Below are 22,298 nucleotides of genomic sequence, written 5' to 3'. Positions count from 1 at the left end.
TATATTCCTAGGAAATATTTCCACGCTTGATACTGCAATGCCAAGTGGAATGAAATCCAAGGATCAGTACCAAAAAATAGCTTCTTTTTCTAAAAGTTTTATAATGAATCACTGGACAGAAGTCAAATGGATTAACTCAAAATGTACTCTCAGGTGTTAATGCAATGGGCTTTGGGAAACATAAAACTTTTAGGCTCTTTGCTTATTTATATAAATTCATACACGGAACAGATTCACATGCACCTTTGGAGGTTCTTCATAGCATAAAAAGCAGCTGTAAATGAAAAGGCCTAAGGCAAAAATGGGCAAAGATTAAGTAACACCTGCATACAAAAACTCAGGATTAAAGGCAAAATACTGCGTTGCTACAAAAAATGGCAAGTCTGCATCAAATTTTCCCATTCTCCACCTTGGTGTGTGGCATAACTTAATCACAGGATGCATATTTTCCCACTGCATATCACTAAACAAGGCAGGGGAATGCCTAGCTTAATGAAATGAGAACACGTAACAAGTTGTACTATGTTTTAATAACGGTTTCAGAGTCCATAAATGCTAATGACATAACAAATGTGGACTTTGCAGTGCCACAAGAATCTCTGATACTTTCACTGCCTCAGTTATTCTTCTGGAAATTCTATTTTCGCAACACATATAATTCTCTTACGTTTACACTTAGCAAAATGTACTTAATTTTGAAGGGAAAAATCATTTCAGCCTGGCAACTATCTTTGTCATTGTTTTTCTTGAACCTTCAAACTGGGATTTATCTAAATAGCCCTTTTAGGAAATTCAGGAAAAGCTTTCACCATATGACCGCCAATGCCAGAGTTGTATATATTACCCATATGTTGAAGGCAGAGTTCCGGCAGTAGCCTGTAAATATAAAGACAAACTTTGATCTCAGTAATACCTTGAGTTCATTAAAACTAGTCTCTTTTCAACTCTAGGAACATTGATTAAATTGGAAGTTGATACTGATGGTTGGTTAGCCAACTAATAACCATGCATTTGGTTACAGAGTCATGACATACTGACATGAAGTCTATCACAACCTTTCATGTGCCAAATTGGCTGGGACAGGTAAAACTGGCTAGGAAAAGTCTACTTTAACACATTCTTCTCTAGAGTTAACATTCATATCTAATGGCATATATTGCTCACCTAAGCCAGAAAGAAAAATCACATGTATGGCATCAGCTTTCATAACTCAATTCTACCTTTCTAAACATAAGATACAAATATTTTTTCCATCTCTCTTCACAGCAATTGTTGAGAACATCCAGAAGATACTTTAAAAAAAAATAAATAAATAGCATTTTCAGAGTTCAGATAGTTATATAAGATCATCTGTTCAAGCCAAATCCCTACAGGTCTGCCTGCTTAAACTTGAAATCTGTCAACATCCAAATGTATGCCATGTCAAGTACTCATGTACAACTTTTTATACTATGGAAAGCCAGCTGTATTCATAATTGATTTTCTTCCAGACTCTGCAGACTGACCTGTGACACTTCTGTTTACAGAAGATCTGAACCACAGCTCTGCCAGCACTTGCCACTGTTACTGGGAAACAACTGACTGGAAACTAGTTCAACTATGCCCAAGAACTAGTCGAAACATTTTGTAGGGAAAATACATTAATATACTTATTATTGAAGGAAAAAAGAGAATATGAGATGTGCTGTTTTTGTTGAGAAATGACAACAGATGGATCCTATAAGATTATAAACTCATATCAAAATTTTGCTATAGGAAACAAATTTTAAATTGATATTACCTGGGAGGTAAAAATCCTAGAGTTTCCCCTCTACTATGTTGCACAGAAACATTCTCTGGGGAATTACTATCATAGAAAAGGGATGTCAATACTACAATCACCAGGGTAGAAATTTGTTAAATGATCCATTTCAATACTACAAGCTCTACTAATGACTAAAGTCTACAATTTACATAATACTGTTTATTTTCAGCTACAATTGGAAGTGCCTCAGATTCAGTTTCTAAGGGTATATGTATTCTTAGGATTTATTTTGGGGCCATGAGAAATGCCCACTTTCAGTTTGTGTATTCCCTCAATGGTGGGTAATGGAGGAGGGAAGTAACACATGGGACCTTCTAATTTACCTTGAACTTTCCTTCAACAGGGGGTGAGATTTTTGGAGGAGGAAATATACAAGACTAAACCCTATTCCATATTTCAAATCAAGGCAGACTTTTAAGCAGCCCAATTCTGAACAAAATCTTAAACTTTCAGTAACACCATAGTAAACATGAAAGCCTTATTCACTGTAAATGTGTATGGTATTAAGGAACAGGTATACATCTTATCAGACTAATCTTCTTACTCTCAATAGTGGATAGTACCATTGATAAGAAAAACAAATTCTACATCATCTGCAAAAATGATAGAGCATTTAAGCTTTTAGATATAACTTCCAAATTTTGCCTAAAGCTAAGTGATATGAAGCTGTATGAAGAATATAAAGGGTAACTATCACTTTTTAAGCAGTATGAATAGTCATGACATTTAACAGGCCGAAACAAAGTTTCTAATAAAATACAAGCAAGTCAATGAATATTACATTAAAATGTTACAGATGTTTTAAAACAAAGTAAGTGAAGTGAGTAAACAAAGTTTCTCAAAGTGGTGGTCTGACAACTGGCCAGAATGTTTCCAAAATCAATGCAAATAGGATAATATGATAATAATTATTATCATATTATATATATTATTCTCAACCCTAGGGGGTTGAGAAGGGCTGGGTAGAAGCACTCCAAATAAATAAATAAATAAATGTGTTACCAAGTCCTGGCACTTTGGAGCAAAAAAAATCCCTGCCAGTCCTTCTCAGGTGATTTGAAAACATCAAGTTTAAAATACCTCAAGTCTGAGGGAGAGAGCGAAGACAGCAAATCAAGATAATCGCATTTTAGACCAATATAGAACCTAGATTTCAAAAAAGATGATGGAAAGAAAATGTCTAAATTCTCATCCCAAAACAACCTCCTTCATCTGATAAGATATCTATCATCCCCAGCCAACATGTCCAATAAACACAGTGGCTAATGATTCTGGGATATGTAGTCTAATACATCTGAAAGGTTGGAGAACATTGCCCTAAACTGCCCTAAATAAGACCACTTTGTTGGGGGTGAAGGATAAATGACTTGCACTTTATCTTTTCTTCCTAATACCACTCCTCAGTTGGGAAGATTAAGAAGAGATTGTGATTTGCATTTCTAGCAGGCAAATATTTGGGAGGGAGAGGGAGGCCTTCTGAAATAGTTCTAGCTCTCCAACTGCTTATCCATATCACTCGCCTTCTTGCCTAATAATCCTTCAAGCATGGACTTGTCCATGCTTGGTATGATAGAGATAAGAGATAGAAAGGGCTCCAATCTTTCCCATGTCCATACTTCCCTCCATTTCATCAAAACATTTACCTACTATTCTTATCATTAGAAAAGTTCCTTTCCACCAACTGTTTTAACAAACACCATGCTTCTTTGGTCCACTTCCTAGAATTACTGGGAGTATTTCTAGCATTTCTATTTTTCTTTTAATTGCACTTTTCAAATGTCAGGCAGACTTCCTTGTCTGCAGTAAAAGTTTTAGAGTGTTAGCCAGGAGTTTAAAAATACCGGACTTGCACAAGTTTAGCAACAGAACAAGGACATTGCACAGTTCTTTTTATTGTCTTACAAACTCTAACTTTCCTCATGAAGAGAGTCCAACAAACAAACCAAAAATATTGTAAGAGTGAAAAAGTACCAGAGTTTTATTCTTTCCGGTATCTTGTATAGGGTATCATATTCTTTCCGGTATCTTGTATAAGGTATGACTGCCTACTATACAGGAGACATGGGTGTGTGGTTGATTCACAGACACTCAGCAATCTAATTTGTTCTTTTGTGATCAAGAAAGCTGACCTACATAAACTGTCAAAGCCGTAAAGGTTTATGTTTGAGACCAAAAATATGTGACAGTAATGTTCCATATTCCAAATCTAACAGCTCCACTGCTATCATGGAGAACAAAGGTCTTGGGGACAGAAAATGTAATTCCGAAGGCAATTACATTTTCACATGTTGACCTGGTAAGAGATGTTACTTTAACTAACCAGATACTGTGTGGGAAAGAGCTGAAGTTCTGTGTATGTCAACATCAATATAGGAAGAGCAGCCTTATGGTCCCCCAAGCAAAATTGAAGTCATTGGCTATACAACTGTAATACTATCTATAGTTCAATTTGCCACAAATGGGGGGAAAATGCTACAGAGCTGAAAAATATTAATAGGTGGGTCCAATATCCCAATGAAGAAAAAATAAATTTGAAACTTTCAAGTGAATATGTTTAGACTTAGGTCCTATTTTCAATAAAGCTCATTATGCATATAAAAGTATTCCAAAATCAAAAAAAAATTCAAACATACAGAACACTTCTGGTCTCCCAAAATACCCAGCCAAGAGGAATCATGCTCTGCCCCTTGGTAACAGTTGTATGAACTGAAAACAAAGCAGCAAAGTTGAGCAAAGCAATTCCTTTAATGATTAACAAAAAGGAAAAGTAAATTACACCTTGTACTACATGAAGTAATACTTCAGAAATTCCACATAACTCAGAAGTAGAATTCTGCTAGTCACATAGTACTGTACAATATGTGATATAATAAATTCATAAGAAAAAGACTTCTATTTTATTATCTGCTAAAGAAATGATCACATGAATAGGAATAGAAACAGAGTTGGAAGAGACATCAAGGACTATGCAAGAAGAGTATGGATACCGATTAACTCTTTCACAGAAGAAGAGTATAAGGCAGAAACCATACTAGTATGTTAGGCAGTAGCCCCCACAGTTTGGTATGGAGTGGAAAGTCTGATCCACTGTAGCACTTGACAAATTATGGATCAGTTTTTAATCAATATTTCCTATATTCAAACATGTAATGACAAAACAATACTGAAGGTAGTTGCTGGTATGTGTTTTCAAGTTGTTTCCAACTTATAGTAACCCTAAGGCAAACCTATCATAGCGTTTTCTTGGGAAGATTTGTTTAGAGGAGGCTTAATTTTGCTTTTCTCTGAGTCTGAAAGAATATTACTTGCTCAGGTCATCCAGTGGGTTTCTATGGCTAAGCAGGAAAACAAACCCTGGTCTCCAGAGTTATAGTCCAAAGCTAAAACCATTATAACAGTCTCCTCCTATTTATTGCCTGTATTCCTATTTATCTCTTTGGTGTTTTAGTTCACAAAATTATGTCTAGAGCTTCAAAATTACAAAATACAAGACAGATCTATACCATATTCCACAAACCTACTAGCTGTTTATTTTCTAAAAAGCCATATGCAGTGCACTACAGTCTCTCCATTCCTCAAGGTGTTCTAAGATGAATGCTAAACTCACAGCATACACCAAGTGACTATTCTCCTTAGAGTTTACTTCTGAGTTTACTTGCAGGTAGTGTGCACAATGAAGTAGAAAATGATATTCTTGTGCACCCTATTCCACCATCCCCATTATAAGGGGACAGAGGTAGCTAGACAGGATCTGGTACTTAAAGTGGTGTCAAACTGCATTAATTCCAGAGTATAGATGCCCTCCTAGTTAAAAAAAAACACTGTTTCTTTAGAATTCTGAATTACTGTTATGTCCAAATATGCTCACAGTCCTTACCTTTCTGATGCCTGTTATTTAAGTGCTGAATATATATATTTTTTAAAAACCCTCATACCTAAATTTGGAAAAATGATGCTTATGTTTAGGCTTCTTTGCAATCAAACATCACACTTCAAGCAAATGAGTTCAAAATCCTTTCAACTTTACACTTGTCCTCAACTATCATCCCAGTAGCCATTCTTAACATTGTTTTGGGAATTGTCTGCAACTTTGAGAAGGTCTAGTTTACATAAGTGGTACTTTTATTCATGTTGCACAGATCTGTATTGATCACGTATTTCAAACAGTAGGTCTGTTTCTAACTGTGGAAATGAGTCAGCATACATAATATTGGAACCAGAACTCCTATTTAATATTTAATCAACTGCTGTAATATCAACTATGCTTCCACCTATTATGCCTTTCTACTACAGCTTGAATTACTTACGTTTCATGTATCCCTTCAATTGATTAAAATAAATATGGCTTGTCAGTACAAGAACTCTAACAGTGCTGTATTCAAGGATTCATTAAGCAGCATGATCTAAATCCTTTCAGGGACTTAGACATAAACAAAACTATGCACACAGACAGGTGCTTCACATTAGGATCTCTCTTGGAAATATTCCGTACAAATACAGAGACTCTCCCATTGCATTTTCTTGGTTTGCAAAAGGGGATATTAGTCAAGGCAGTGTGGATACACTGCCTTGAATAAGACAAAAATCCCTCTTTTTGGAAATTCTGGGAGTGTGTAGTTTCATTTGTGTTTGAATCCGAATACCTTTATATCATGCTTTACATCATATTGGATCCAGTGAAATATTATTTGAATTAGCACAAGAGAAAGCATACAAATGTATGAAATCAAGAACAAAATAACAATATGTACATGCTGCAGTGTAAGTGGTCAGGTAATTCCACTACGATGGTCCTTTTTTAATACTTAATGCATCTAATGGAGTTTACAGAGTCAATGAATGTCAAAGTTAAGCATATCTGTACCAACGTTTCAGGTCAATATTTTACTATTCTACAGTCGTTCCCTTGAGCAAAATAAAGCAAATCACAAGCTTGAAGAATGGTTATTGCTATGAGAAAGCTATAATCTGTAATTAGAATTCAAGGTGAGGAAAAAATAAAATAACACTACTGGAATAGTTTTAGTTTTATGATTAATTTAAGTTCATAATGAAATCTGACAAGAAGGTAAGATAAATACTTACTACTGAAACAAACTGGATTAGATACAGGCATCTCATGAAAATCAATGGGAGTTGCTGCTGTATATACTCATGTATAAGTCAAAATAATGTAGAAGTCGAAGGCAGGTTTGGGGACCAAAATTATAGTTTTTTAGATGACCCAGGGACAAGGGTTATTCCCTTGAGAAGAGAAAGCCATCTGAAGAGGCCAGTAACTCCTGGCCACTGCTGCCATTTCCACACCCAGGCATGAAAAAAAAACCACAAGTAACATCACAGTGGAAAGAGTAGAGGGGATTGGTTTCTCTTTTAGGTTCCTCCAGGATGAACTAGAATTTTGCTTTTCATCACTCTTCTCAGAAAAGGGGGTGGTTCCTTTTAAAATAAGAGTTAGGGTACAATAATCATATTGACCTGTTGATAAGTTGACCCAGATTTTTTGGATTTATTTTTTGACTAAAATTTCTAGACAGGGTAAGTTATTCAGATCCAGGATAAGACCAACACTCTGCACCTTGCATCCTTGAAAGGATGAGCATTTTCACCCACGGAACAGCAAAGGCAATAATATTTGTCCATTCCTTTTTCCCTCTGCAATCCCCTGGGTCCACAGAAAAGAATCGAATCTGGAAGAATCTGGAACTCTTTAAAACAATAAGTGATGCATGGAAAATGCCAAAGGATGGAGAGGAGGAGAGTGAAAATTACTTTATTACCTGTCCTGCCTGTCATAGCATCCTCTGTGGAATTCTGCTTAGGGAGTAATTCCACTGGCAATGGGAAACCATGGATCAAATCAGTCTCCTCCAGTTATGACTAGATACGGATCTGACCCGCTACAACGAGAGAAGAATAAGTCCCCAAATAGAAAAGGTCATTTTTAAATGCTATTAACATTTACAATTTATAGGATCATTATTGAAACCGGTCAGACTTGGATGCATAGAAACCCAGGGAGAGTAGTTAATGTTTTAGCATGTGTTCACCTGCATATATTCCTGTTTATCACTCAATGGCTGGCACATATCCAATTACCAGATGCCATTCAAGTAAGCTTGAATCTGAGGCAAGTTAAATACTTGTTCTAGTGATTTACTTCAACATAAAATTAGAGGCTAGATCGTGGCTAACCAAGGGGCATTTATTATTAAAAACAGGTTTCCAGAGACACAGTAAGGGTGTCCATCTTTGCTGCTACAACAAGTAATATATTTCAAGCTATTGTTGTAGTATTAACTCTGTTGCTGGTTTAGGTAAGGAAGATTCAACATATGAAAATAACAAGAGTTGAACTGTAAATCCTTTTTCTATAATAGTCCATGCTATAAATTCATTTCAGTTTTCTGTTATATATAAATAGCCACCAATGAGCCTTTTAATTATCTTTTTTCAATTATTTATTTATTTATTTATTTATTTACATTATTTCTATCCTGCCCATATCAGCCCAAAGGCGACTTAGGGCGGCATACTTATTTTTTGTTTTTTAAGAATTTTATTAGGTTTTATAAAGTATACAACGAAAGAGTGAGAACAATAAAGTATAGGAAAGTGAGGGAAAAAAGAGATAAAGATAAAAACACATCCTACAAAAATACTTCCACAAGAAGCAAAATGGAAAAAGGCAAAAACGTTTTAAAAACCACCAAAAAAAAGAGGCGACTTCCATTCCATCTTCTTGGTTATTATTTTCTTATTACTCAAAAATTATTTTCCTTACTAAAATAAGAAAAAAAGATAGAAAAATTGTCTCTCTTGTTTTTTATTTTCTCCCATTGTCCAGATAGTCTTGAATATCATCCCAATTCATTCTTCTCGTTATCTTGCCTGTGTTTTTCTTCAAGGGCAGCGTACTTATTAAAAAGGCATACAGAATATGAGAAAGAAAACATGTAGCGGATCCTACTTTACTATTTTTTTAAAATCTTTTGTATAAATGATGACAGCAAAACCAAACATTTATCCCTAACTCTTCTCTTCCTTTTAGTTTCCAGTGTTCTTTTTCTTTAATTAAGTACTCTCTATAGGTTTTTGTTTCCTCTTTAAAAAATTGCATTTAACGTTGCTTCCAAAGGGCCTAGTCATAGCAGGTTTTTGTTCCACCTCAGCCTTATAGCTTTTCATTATTATTATAAATCATTATACTTGCTCTTATGGGATGTCTGTTAAAAATTTTTATTAATTCTATCTTTTCCATACCATAAATATGTGTGCCAGTCAAATCTTAGGTTATATCCTTCTAAGCTGAGTAAAACTCAATTTTCTAATCTTACCCACTCCTTTAGGCAGCTAAAGCCAACCACTTTCAATTATCAAATGGTAGTTTGCCTCACCACACTCAAGACATGCTAATCCATTACAATCAGAATAGAACATCCATTAAGCATTATTTGTTGGGTACGAGTCAAAGCCACATAGATTTAACAGTACCTCCCTGCTCAGCAAATATTTGATAAGCAGAAGTGTTAACAAGCAAACCTATATATTAAAAAGTAAACCAGTTTATTGAAATGGGCAGCATTTCCAATGATTTGCAGTTTGATAGTTATAATAAAGAGCTGCCTCTCTTTTAAGAGAATCTGTCATGAAACAAATGTTCCATTTAAAGATTAATAATACATACCTTAAACTTCTGTGCACGGGCCTTCTCCTGCCAACTTATGATAACCCCATAAATTTCATAAGGTTTTCTTTGGCAAGGAATACACACTGGTGGTTTTACCACTTCCTTACTCTGAAATATAGCCTATAGCACCTGGCATTTATTGGCAATTTTCCATCCAAGTACCTACCAGGATTGACCCGGCTTAGCTTCTAAGATCACTCAGGATCTGTTACCTTAATGATATGTAGGTAACAGTCTCTTTGTATATAAAATGAAATAAAACTTCAGTTGGTCCTTCATATTTGCGGGTTTAACTTTTGTGGATTTGATTATTCATAGATTTAATTAATGTTCCCTCTAGGAATCTCCATGAAACATTGACTATAAGTTGGAGGATCTAGAAACTCCTAGAGACAACATTTATCTGGGCATTTCTAGGTCCTCTAGTGAGATTCTATGGTGATGTCCAGCGGAAGCTAACCACAGAGTCCTATTAAAGGACCTAGAGATTTCTCAGGTAAAAAAAACAGGGTTTTTAATCCATTGTTTTCCCACTTTTGCAGAGCTCCTGCACCCGTAAAGCCCCATGAAAACTGAGGAAAAGTGCTCGATATTTATGAACCATGTTCACATATTTCCATGTGGGGTTGGCGGGGGAGGGGAGGTTAACTAGAAAGGTATCCAAAACTCATAGGTTTACTACTTCACATACTAACAAGACACTTCTGCTATTTGGGATATAATTCTATTATCTTACATCAGTGTCTCCCAAACTATCTGATGTGGGAACCCAGCAATTACACCCCCGCAACACACACACACATACACACTATATGAGATAATAATACATTTATTTGTGCACATTGGGTAGACCCAATTGAGAATGATTGCAAAAACAAAATGATATCACCCAAAGAGGGAACAGACTTCTACATATTGTAAACCTACATATTGTAAAACACATTCCCTTCTTGGAACCTTACCAGGGGGCCTGTAGATGACTGTTCATGGACCAAAATCGATCCAGTATCCACCACTTTGCACTGTTCTAGATGCACTAATTAGGTAAGTTTACAATATATAAGAATCTGTTCCATCTTTGTGTGATTTTTTTTTGCATTCAGTCTCATGCATTTAAAAAAAAACACACACTATTTTTTTAACCTGAGAGAACACTACTCTAGGAATCACTGGGTTAGCATGATTTTGTGGTCTACTTCTGCCAAATACTGACCTACAAATGCAAAAAAAAAAGTTCAGTCTAGGAATCTCACTAATAATAATAATAATAATAATAATAATAACTTTATTTATAACCTGCCACCATCACCCAAAAGGGACTTGGGGTGGCTTACAATTTTACTATGTTGTTGAGCACAATTTTACAGTTAAATTCTGGAAGAAGTTGACCATAGAGTCATGCTGGATACCCAAAGATTCATGAACTCCATGAATAAGTTGAGTCTGCAAATGCAGACGGTTGACTGTATAGGTATGGCCTGCATCACTTCAACACTTTGTGCATTTAAGGGGCTCCAAATCAGTGCTACTTCGTGGTGTTCACTTCACATGAGCATTGGTAGCTGATCCCTGGCAGGCTTTTAGAAAATAAAAAAATTGCATTGAATAGCCACAAATATATTTCTGGTCCCTGTCATGCTGTGGAAAAATGTCTGGCCCTCCACATCATATCGCCCGAGAATCAATGTTCTGGATTATGAAAGCCCAAACCTCCATCAATCAGACATCAAGATGTGCCAACACTTTCACTTTCAAAGATCTCACTTTCACTTTTCAAAGAGCAGAAATAGAATTCCAAATAGTTACTAAAAAGCTATTCATCATTCAATGTCATAATAATCAAACAGATTCACATCTGTTCCAGGAGATGTTCCACTTCCAAGCTGCCATGTTCTTGATCTATATATTTGGGCGGGGAGGGAGAGGATAATGAAATCTATGATTCTTGGGAAAATCTTTTTTCCACACCTTGCTGAAAAACATTCTGTCTCCTGCAGCAGTGCCACATAGCTCTGAGAACTATGTTGGATATATCTGTGAAAGATATTGTGATGTATCAAACAGCAAATCAAGCCTGAACTCGCCCAATAAACAAAAATGACGACGCTGAAGCCATTGTACTCTAGGTATATCACAAGACAACATGACTCAGCAGGTAAGGTGACAGTCCTTGATAAAGGTGAAGGCATTAGGAAAACAGGAAGACTGCACTACAGGTGGATTTGACAACATCAGGTGCATTTATCATGACATGAGCTGAGTTTGCAAAGCCGAGAAGGGGCTGTTAACAGTCGATCTCCTGAAGGTCTCTCATACAGTTGCCATAAACTGGAAGCATACCAAGAACAACAAGATATCCACTTTGGCAGTTCAGTTTAAATAATTCAGCTGAAAAATAGTGGACAATCACTACTGACCTAGAAGATTTAACTAGCATCTCAAGACCAGTGATTCACTTACTCTGGAAACAGAACAAGAAGTATCAGATGGCCATTAACTCAGACAACAACGGAAAGGATTTGCTGTTAAGAAAAACTAAATTCAACATGAGCAAAAACTGGCTAGTAAGGTATATTATTTTCTTATTTTCATGCCCCAAACAAACTTCACAAGTCTAGAATAAGGTAGTTTGACAGTTAACTATATGCCAGTTAATTTGGAGGGAGTAACAATACCTCTGAGGCAAGTAACTTGCCAAACCTGTCATTCAAGCTGCCCTACAACTCATTCTGCAGGACGTCTGGTAACATTTTTGTGGGCTTTTTCTATTTATCTGCAACATTTCCATTATAGAAACTGGAGAGAAAACTTTTATCTGAGACAGTTTCAACCATCCACATAAAGCAGGTAGATAAGAAACCTCTCTAAAAACTGCTACAACTCTCTCTCAAGAGCACTACAAAAGCCTGCTTCAAAGCTAGAGTCATAACATTTTGCAATCTGTAGCTGAGAAATCTGCCAGGATCACATTCCATTACGGCTTCCGATTCTGAATGCAACAGACCATTCCTTAAGAAATTAATATATAGAGTTACAGTTTCTATATTTTTCTTTTCCAAGCACACTGCAAAAATAAACTCTTGTCAGCCCTCCACATTTCTAGGTTTGACTTTTGAGGATCTGATTATTCATGGATTTGATAAAAATGTTATTTTTCTAGAAAGCTCTTGGTCTTTCAGTGTGACTCCATGGGAAATTTCTGCTGGTCATGCTGGAGAACCTGGAGATTTTTTAGAGAGAACGCCTTTCTGGGAATCACTAAGTCCTGCAGTCTGAATCTATGATCAGCTTCCAACAGAAGTTGAATAGTGTTATCTTGGAGGACCTACAAATTCCTAGAGAGGTATTCTTTCAGATGAAAAAAATAGTAATGTCTTTATTTGCAGTTCACTTTACAGGGGTCCTGTGACACTAATCCCAGTGAATGTGGAGGGCTGACTGTAGTAAACTGAAAGATTTTGAACTGAACTCTGAAGAATGCTGACGTCTGAATTATTTTAGGTAGCTAGTGGAGAGAATTTATTAACTCAAGCAGGTCTGTGCAAGAAAGGAGCTGTGCCTCTTGAGTAGCCAACTATCCTGTGGACATATAGACAGTCCTGCACAGCTACATCAACACTGCTCAATGCTTCACCCAGCCAGCTTACTACAGGATGCGGCTTTTCCACAGCAAGATTATGACCATTACTCAGTCTCCTCAAACCACATGAAAGAGCATCCTTAAATGTTTAAACTGGCATGTAGAGTCACTCAACAAATCCTTACAAACTGAAATAACCCCACTTGCAGGCTTTTAACACATATAAGGAGCTTATTATGTGGACAAGCAACTCTTCTAAAGAAATTAGTACCAGCATGCAGGTCATACTGAAATACAGCAAATATTTAACAACAATCAGGTTTTGCTAAAGCCTGCAGTATGTGCAATTTTTGATATTGGAAGGAAAGAAATAGAAATGTCTGACAATCTGTTTGTGCCTATCTCCCTTTGATTCCGATTAGGTACAGAATGGAAAAATGGATTCAAGGGACAGAACAGATCAATATACACATAACACATTATACTATTTACAACCCTAAATGACAGTGTCTATAGATCAAGATAAGAAAAATAATAAATATTTTCAATTATAATACTATGAAAGTATGCAATATTAGATTTTTCTAAATTTTCATTTGCCATTACAATTACATCTTGCTGAAAAGCTATTTCAGGAGAATAATGTGCTTGTACACTGTAGTAAGGACACTACACTGAAAACTATTTGTTTAAAATGCACTACATCTCAATAAAGATTGTTTAAGGGTTTTCCTCTTTTTGTGTTCTATTAATCCAGTGGCTCCCAACCTTTTTTTGACCAAAGACCACTTAACCAGGGACCACTGTGACCAGGGACCACTCTCCAATATTAGTACCAAAACGGTTACGAATTGGTTTTTGGTCAACTTTAGATTCGGTTTGGTTATTTGGGGTGCCGATTCAGAAAATTGCATTGGATAGACCACATTAGCTCTAGTTTCTGATACAGAACATGTGTCATACAGTAGTCGCAATCTGCTCAACCACAGAAAACCATATTTAGTAGTCTAGAGCTGATGTGATAGTAGTAATCTTTTGTGAGTAGTCAGCCTCTCCCCTCCTGACATCCCCATTGCCTCGGCACTGTAAGGTTTCACGAGACCAGTTGCTCTCATTGCCTCGTGGTTTTGAGGCAACGCTGTAGTAATGGTGAGGCCACAGACCATATTTTCATTCTTGCAGATCACTGGTGGTCCACGGACCACAGGTTGAGAACCACTGTATTAATCTTATCCCCCTACTGTGGTTCACCACTGAATTAGCTCTATTGCAATATCTGGAGTACCAGTATCATAAAGTCTACAGTAATTTCAAAGATCTCTGAAAAGAAAGACATTTTAATCACAATTAACAAAAAGCTCAAGCATGTTTGTTTCTTTGGATGCAGCAGATATTTGTATTAATGACATAAAATATAGTAGGATGACTTCATTTTAATGAAGCATATCTTAGCCAGACTATAAAAACATATAATAAAAATGACTCAGTGTAACAAGCACATTGCTTAAGTACAGAAACTGAATCAATTTAGACCATGAGTTGTACTTCCAGTTCACAATCCTTGGATTTCATTACAAAACAAGGATTCCAGTCCAAATAAAGTAATTCATACACCACCCTCTTTGTTTAAAAATTATTTTATTATAAAGAGTCCTCAAACAGAAAGTAAACAAGAACATACTTCTGAGAACAATACTTTCCAGAAACTTCCTAAATTGCCACACCTGACTCTAAAATGATATCTGAGGCCCCTTCCACACAGCTGTATAAAATCCATAGTGTGGAATCAGACAATCCAGTTCAAAGCAGATATTGTGGATCAACTGCCTTGATATTCTGGGTTATATGGATGTGTGGAAGGGCCCTGAGACACAAAACAAAGGACATCTTAAGATTCTTTTATCCCTGCTAAAAAAGCAAATATATAGTTTTTCAAAATGTATTACAGGATTTTTATATTTAGTTATTTCTTTTTATTAGAATACTACCTAGCATTTTAATAAAAGCATTTAAAAGCATTGCAAGTCAATTACTTTAATTTATGAACATTAAATAAACCAATATGACATGTTGGTATGTGGTGTTTTAAAATAGAAATGTGTCTCATTCCATCTAAAGTAGAACTAGCAACTATTAAACAAATGTTTATGGACCATTTTAAAATCTCACTCTACAAGAGGTTTGAAATTTAGTTTGTGTTATATGTGTTATACACACATGTACCAAGAGAAAAACGGAAGCTTAGCAGTTCCATTGATTTCACATACCAGATCATTACATCCTATTTAGATATAGATTCCCTACATCATTTTAGAGAGGGACTGTACTGTATACACATCCATAAGTCCCATGCAGCTTCTGTAAAGGCATGCACATCTTTATCATTTAAAGCTTAAATTACACTCTGTCTTATAATAGACCAATGTTCAAGGTGGATTGCATGTTTCAATAGACTCCTCATTCTTTCTTAAGTCCCACAGCCTCAGTAAAATGCTTTATTGTGATTTTGTTTCTGTCAATTTCCACCAGCTTTTACCATCGGTTACCACAGTACCTAGCAGAGCACACTCAGAATTCAAAGAAAAAGCAGGTAGGTCTGTGCCAACGTAACAAAAACAACAATAGCAGGAGGCATTTGTACTGAACGCAGTAATATTACTTACTGAACTTACCAGTCTGATTTAATAGCACCACTTAAAAACAAAAACAAAATCTGCTGAATTTGCAGAAATATTTTTATGATTTTGATTAGTACTGCATTTTTTATTTTTTACTACCCAATATTAATTTAACAGCAATATGATGTTGTGAGGCAATGAGAGAGAGGCAGAGTGATTACATGCTGTTTCCAGAAGCTCTTAGGGTCTAAGAATATACAAGAGAGGACACAGTTTGTAAAGGAATACATTAGCACATCATCTACACAGGTCAAGAGAGTCTGACAGAGCCCAAGACAGATGGTGCCAAGTCAGCAGGAGAACGGCTAAACATTATGTTCACACAATTTAGAAATATCACTTTGGGTGTGTTTTATTCAGAAATGTGGAAAATAAAACATACAAGTATGTTTCTTAGAACCAAGTATTTGGTTCTTAAAATCAAAGTCTTGTTTCAATAATATACCCTAAATTTCATCTATTAATTTTTAAACATCCTGATATTTTTTAAAAAAGTCTACATTGACTTTAGTGCAAAAAACCCAAACAAAAAAACAAAACAAAACCCCAATTCCAAAATGGGGGAGGTTGCAAGCTGCCAACTAACACTAAAACAGTCTAGGTAAATATCCATATCCATTAGAAATTACTCCACAGCGATTTCAGATCAATCCATTTGTTGGACTTCCAGCCCCTAAACCATGATCTGAACATTTCCATCTGAACATGAAGAGCTTCCTAATTCTGAGAGCCATTCAGCAGTGAAACTCTCTGCCCCAGAGTGTGGTGGAGGCTCCTTCTTTGGAGGCTTTTAAAAAGAGGCTGGATGGCCATCTGTCAGGGGTGATTTGAATGCAATATTCCTGCTTCTACGCAGGGGGTTGGACTGGATGGCCCATGAGGTCTCTTCCAACTCTTTGATTCTATGATTCTATGATGTTGATGAAAACAAGTCAACTCCACAAATGGTTTGTCTCCACTACATCATAATTACAATTTCAAATGTCAAAGCAAGATGCAGTTAAGCTAAAATGATAACAAAAAATCTCAAACAGCCATAAGGTATTTGAAAGCTTCTGGTTCCGTTTTAGTATCTGTGAGAACTTTAGACACTAAAACATGGGTGAGGCACTTGTTGCCCTCCAGATATTGTTGAACTGCAATTGTCATCTGCCTTAGAAAACATAGCCAAGTGTGAGGGATGCAATAAGGTAACATCAAGGGACAAACATCTTGCAATCTTGACCTGTCTTATAGCAGAAGTGTGCAACTGTGAGTCTCCAGAAGGTTTTGGACTGCAGCTTTCAGAATCTCTCACTATTTGCTGTGCTAATTAGGGTTGGTGGGAGTTGTAGGCCAAGAATACCCAGAGTACCATAATTGCCATGGTTTAAAAGCAAGTTAGACTCCATCTTTGAAATAAATAGCCTAATTTCCTGACACTCCCCAACACAGTTTACTTAATGAATGCGAAAGTATAATCCTTAAATGACACAACCTAGGGGTAGGTATGTGCCTTCAAGTTGCCTGTCACCTTCTTAGGCAAGGAATAGCCAGAAGTGATTTTGCCAGTTCCTCTGAAAAATAGCGAACTGCACCTGGTATTCATTGGTGGTCTGACCCTGATCAGCTTCTATCATCAAACAAGATCTGGTGCCTTTGGGATACATAGGCCCTTATATAAATCAATATTTTGTTTTTAAACTGATCAGAACACATTTTCATGATATTATATGATATCAGCATGCTACAAAATTATATCAATCCTTAATATAAAATGAATATGTTATATAGGTTGATCATCCTTTATCTAAAATTCTGAAATCCAAAATACTCCTAAATCCAAAACTATCTGTGAGGGTAGCGGAGATTGTGACACTTTTGCTTTCTGATGCTTCAATGTACACAAACTATGTTTCATTATTAATAATCACAAATAAAACTACCTTCAAGTTATGTATACAAATCGAATATGAAACAGAAATTAATTTCGTGTTCAGACTTGGGTCACATCCCCAAGATATCTAATTATGTGTCCAGAGGAGGGCAACTAAAATGATCAAGGATCTGGAGAACAAGCCTATGACGAGGAGCAGCTTAAAGAGCTGGGCATGTTTAGCCTGAAGAAGAGAAGGCTGACAGGAGACATGATAGCCATGTATAAATATGTAAGAGGAAGTAATAGGGAGGAGGGAGCAAGCTTGTTTTCTGCTTCCCTGGAGACTAGGATGTGGAACAATGGCTTCAAACTACAAGAAAGGAGATTCCATCTGAACATTAGGAATACAATATTCCTGCTTCTTGGTAGGGGGTTGGACTGGATTACCCATGAGGTCTCTTCCAACTCTATGATTCTATATACGTATAAAACAGGTATTTCAAATTAAGAAATCACTCAAAATCCAAAACATTTCTGGCCCTTAGCATTTTAGATAAGCAATACTCACGTTTTTGCAAACATTTTTGTTAATATATTTTCAATTTTCCAATCAGTCTTTCAAAACTTATGCAAAAACTGCTATACCTTTTTCAAAAAGCCTTTTGACATTGAAACAATGCCAAATCACTAGACAAATGGAAGGAATTACATGACAAGACTTCCTGATCAGCCATATGAACAACTGAAACATTCTATTTTAGAGACGGTGTCTATCATCTCCATCTTTCAACAAACAATCGTATACCAGCCCATACAGTTCACAACTGGGCCTCTAGGTTGCTTCCTCTTTTTCAAATTTCCCCATTACTCTCCATCCATTCATCTAACTGAAATAATAATTTATCTGCGAGGCCTACTAGGGGAGCCTTAGGCACTGTGTCATGTTGTTGTTGGCACCGCAGAGCTCTGTGTATATTGGCTTGCCCACCACTGTTACTATCAGTAAGCGCTAGTAATGGGTTTTAAATAGGCGAGGACTGTGTGTACGTGGATAGCACGGCAAACTATTAGCCTGTTCCTCGGATACCCTGATAGAGAGAACTGTACGCCTTCCCGAACGGCAGCAAATGGTGATTCAGTTCCATCTCGCAAACCCGAGTCGACAAGATTGTAATCAAGAGTCCCTCTCATTTTAGCCTTCAGAGCTCAATTATATTGAAATGAAGGCTTGGCTGCGAGTTAGCAAGCAGTGTTCCCGGTTCGTTGGCAAGACTGCGGTGCCCTAAACCAATACCTCCCATAGAGCCTAACACACCTCCTTTTCTTCTTGACTGGTAGCCATTCCCTAGGAAGGCAGCATTGTCTACAGCTCCCAGAGCAGGATGACTCACGCCTGAAGGAACTGGCAAGCCTCAAAGACCTTTTCACCTTTATTTTCTTCCTGAGCAGGAAACCAGGACATGCAGTCGCCAGCCTCTCTCAGCAGGAAAGCCTTAATGGATCTCTATTGCCCGGTGCACAGGCAGTTTCTTTGTTTAAGAAATGGAGGGGAGGTTCACTCTACAAACCAGATCAATGCTCAGCAACCTATGGATTGAATAGCCCTATTCCAGAAATCACAAATACTCCAAAATGGTCCACTTGGATGGCTGAGATAGTGGCACCTTTGCTTTTGGATGGTCCAATCAACATAAGCTTTGTTCCAGGCACACCATTATTGTAAAATACTGAATGTATTATAATTGTCAGTCATAAGATATACTCCTCAGCCCTCTGTACCCATGGATTTTTAACTTGGTTTTTAACTTTGAATGTGTTTTAATGGTTTTTAACTGGAATTTTTAAATACTGGTTATATTTAATCCTGTTTTAATGTTTGTATATTTGTAAATTGTTATGCTGATGCTTTTTATGTTAAGTGGTTTTGAGCCCCCTTCAGGGAGATAAAGCATGTTATAAATAAATAATACTACTTAATCCTGTTTTAATGTTTGCATATTTGTAAATGGTTATGCTGATGCTTTTATGTTAATCTGCTTTGAGTTCCCTTCAGGGAAATAATGCAGGGTATAAATAAATATAATAATAATATTTAATCCTGCTTTAATGTTTGTATACTTGTAAATTGTTATGCTGATGCTTTTATGTTAAGTCGCTTTGAGTCCCCTTCAGGGAGATAAAGTGGGGTATAAATAAATATAATAATAATTCCACAATTCAGGGCTTCGGTATACTATTAAGTTCAAGTCAAGCATATAAGATACCGTCAGCCCTCCCTATCCACCATCCATGGCTTGGAAATATATAAAACCTTCCTATTCAAGGAAGCCTTTGTGGGGTGATAATTCATTGAAATTAAATGGCTAGGAAGGCCTATGGGTTTGTTATATACAACTGGGCTAGGATAATTTATTTATTTATTATATTAATAAAAATAATAAATTAATATAGAATACTAGCTGTCCCCTGCCACGCGTTGCTGTGGCCTAGTCTGTGTATATGTGTTTTGTGTGTGTATATATATATTTGTGTATATGTGTGTTTGGGTATATATGTGTGGTTTTGTGCATGCGTTGTAATGCAATTTTTTTTGCTTTTTAAGTCCCATCTGCTGTGTTTTTCAGTGTTTTTATGAGTGATGGTCACTTGTTAGCCAGACAGATGTATTTTGTCCAAATTTGGTGCCAATTTGCCCAGTGGTTTTTGAGTTGTGTTAAAAATGACATTAGATATTGCCATTTGTGGCATAATTTTTCAATTTATATGAGGATATTTATTGGAATATTAGTGAACTGTTTCATAAATCCTATGTGCTTGTATAGCCTGTCACAAAAAATATGAGTGGTGATCACTTGTTAGCCTGAAAGGTGTATTTTGTCCAAATTTGGTGTCAATTTGACCAGTGGTTTTTGAGTTATGTTCAAAATGACATTAGATATTGCCATTTGTGGCATAATTTTTCAATGTATATGAGATTATCTATTGGAATATTAGTGAACTGTTTCACAAATCCTATGTGTTTGTATAGCCTGTCACAAACAAATATGAGTGGTGATCACTTGTTAGCCTGATAGGTGTATTGTGTCCAAATTTGGTGTCAATTTGTCCAGTGGTTTTTGAGTTATGTTAATCCCACAAACGAACGTTACATTTTTATTTATATAGAAGATGGGGGAAGGCAGGATATAAATTTCCCCATATTTTGTATTTATTTTAATTCCATATTCATCTTGATTTTGCCCTTTTATCGAGGGGAGGGGCAACTTTTTCTACCACTGTAGGGTGCTTCAAAGGATGAACGGAAATGGGCTTTGAAATTGGGCCCATCGCTGTCTCCCACGGGGTTGGAGTAGACAAGGATTTCGATATCCAGGGAAGAACCCAACCCTGGCGGATACCAAGGTCCCCCCAACGTGTATGAATGCTGTGGGGAGGCTTGGGTCTCCACCATCTCCCAATATGCAAATACTCCAGAGAAGAGAGAGCGCTGGGAGTGAGGAGGGCTGAGGGAAATCACACAGGCGGGCACCGAAGCCCCGCCCCCTCCTTCCCGGCCCCACGGGAGACCCACAACATGCCCCCTTCTCCCCCCTCAGGCGCTTCCCTCAACAAAGGCGCCGAAAAGGGCGCGCTCCCTCCCTCCTGTTCCCCTTCCCTTTCTTCCCTTCTCTCCTGTGCCTCCTCCCAGACACAATAAAGCCAAGCAAGGCACTCACCCACAGCTCTGTGCCCCAACTCATGGCGACCCCTTCTCTGCCGCCGCTGCTGCCTCAGGCGCGAGGATCCTCGGTGTGTGTGTGGCTCCGAAGCCTCCTCTCCGTCCCTCGCGCTGCTCGGAAAAAAGGGAGGGGCGAGGGGGGACGGGACACGGCGCCGCTGAATGCACTGCACACCCCACACGGAAACAGAAACAGCGGCGGCAGCAGAGGCGCGCGCTCGGACTCACGCTCGCGCGCTCTCTCTCTCTTGGCCCCGCCTTCTTCCCCTCCCTTTCTTCAGAGATGGACGCAGGAGGAGGAGGAGGAGGAAGCTCCGCCCCTTCGAGGAGGGGAGGGGTGCTCGAGCCGCGGAGGACGCCGGGAAGAGGCCTCGCCACTCGACACAGGGAAGCCTTGGCTCAGTTATGTGCCCTCCAGGTGGTTTGGACTCCCACTCCCACCAGTCCTGACAGCCTCAGGCCCTGTCCTTTTCCCACTCAGCCGGCCCTCCAGGTGGTTTATTTATTTATCGTGTCAGGAGCGAACCAAAACAGTTGTGGGCTGTTGTAGGTTTTTTCGGGCTATATGGCCATGTTCTAGAGGCATTCTCTCCTGACGTTTCGCCTGCATCTATGGCAAGCATCCTCAGAGGCATTCTCTCCTGACTCACCTCACTACCTCTGAGGATGCTTGCCATAGATGCAGGCGAAACGTCAGGAGAGAATGCCTCTAGAACAGTGGTTCTCAACCTTACTAATGCTGTGACCCCTTAATACAGTTCCTCATGTTGTGGTGACCCCCAACCATAAAAATTAATTTCATGACTACTTCACAACTTTAATTTTGCTACTGTTCTGAAGCATAAAATAAATATCAGATTTGCAGGATGTATTTTCATTCACTAGACCAAATTTGGTACAAATATCCAGTACACCCAAATTTGAATACTGGTAGGGTTGGAGGGTGGGGGATTGATTTTGTCATTTGGGA

General features: G+C 37.6%; 1 protein-coding gene across 3 annotated transcripts in view; it reads right to left on the bottom strand.

Annotated features, from left to right (window-relative positions):
• FNBP1L (formin binding protein 1 like) overlaps positions 1-22,298 on the bottom strand; it is a 119,833-nt gene that overhangs the window by 54,057 nt on the left and 43,478 nt on the right. For 2 of the 3 annotated variants that reach the window (XM_060773979.2, XM_060773981.2), the window contains exon 1: positions 21,327-21,580. The exons of the other annotated variant lie outside the window; for it this stretch is intronic. In XM_060773979.2, coding sequence (XP_060629962.1) covers positions 21,327-21,350 — 24 coding nt within the window. In that variant the 5' untranslated portion in view covers positions 21,351-21,580. Of the gene's footprint in view, positions 1-21,326; positions 21,581-22,298 lie in introns of those variants that run through there. 3 annotated transcript variants of the gene reach the window in all.

This window comes from Anolis sagrei, chromosome 4, assembly GCF_037176765.1.
Source record: "Anolis sagrei isolate rAnoSag1 chromosome 4, rAnoSag1.mat, whole genome shotgun sequence".
Lineage (NCBI taxonomy): Eukaryota > Metazoa > Chordata > Lepidosauria > Squamata > Dactyloidae > Anolis > Anolis sagrei.
This window is presented reverse-complemented; position numbering and strand designations above follow the sequence as displayed.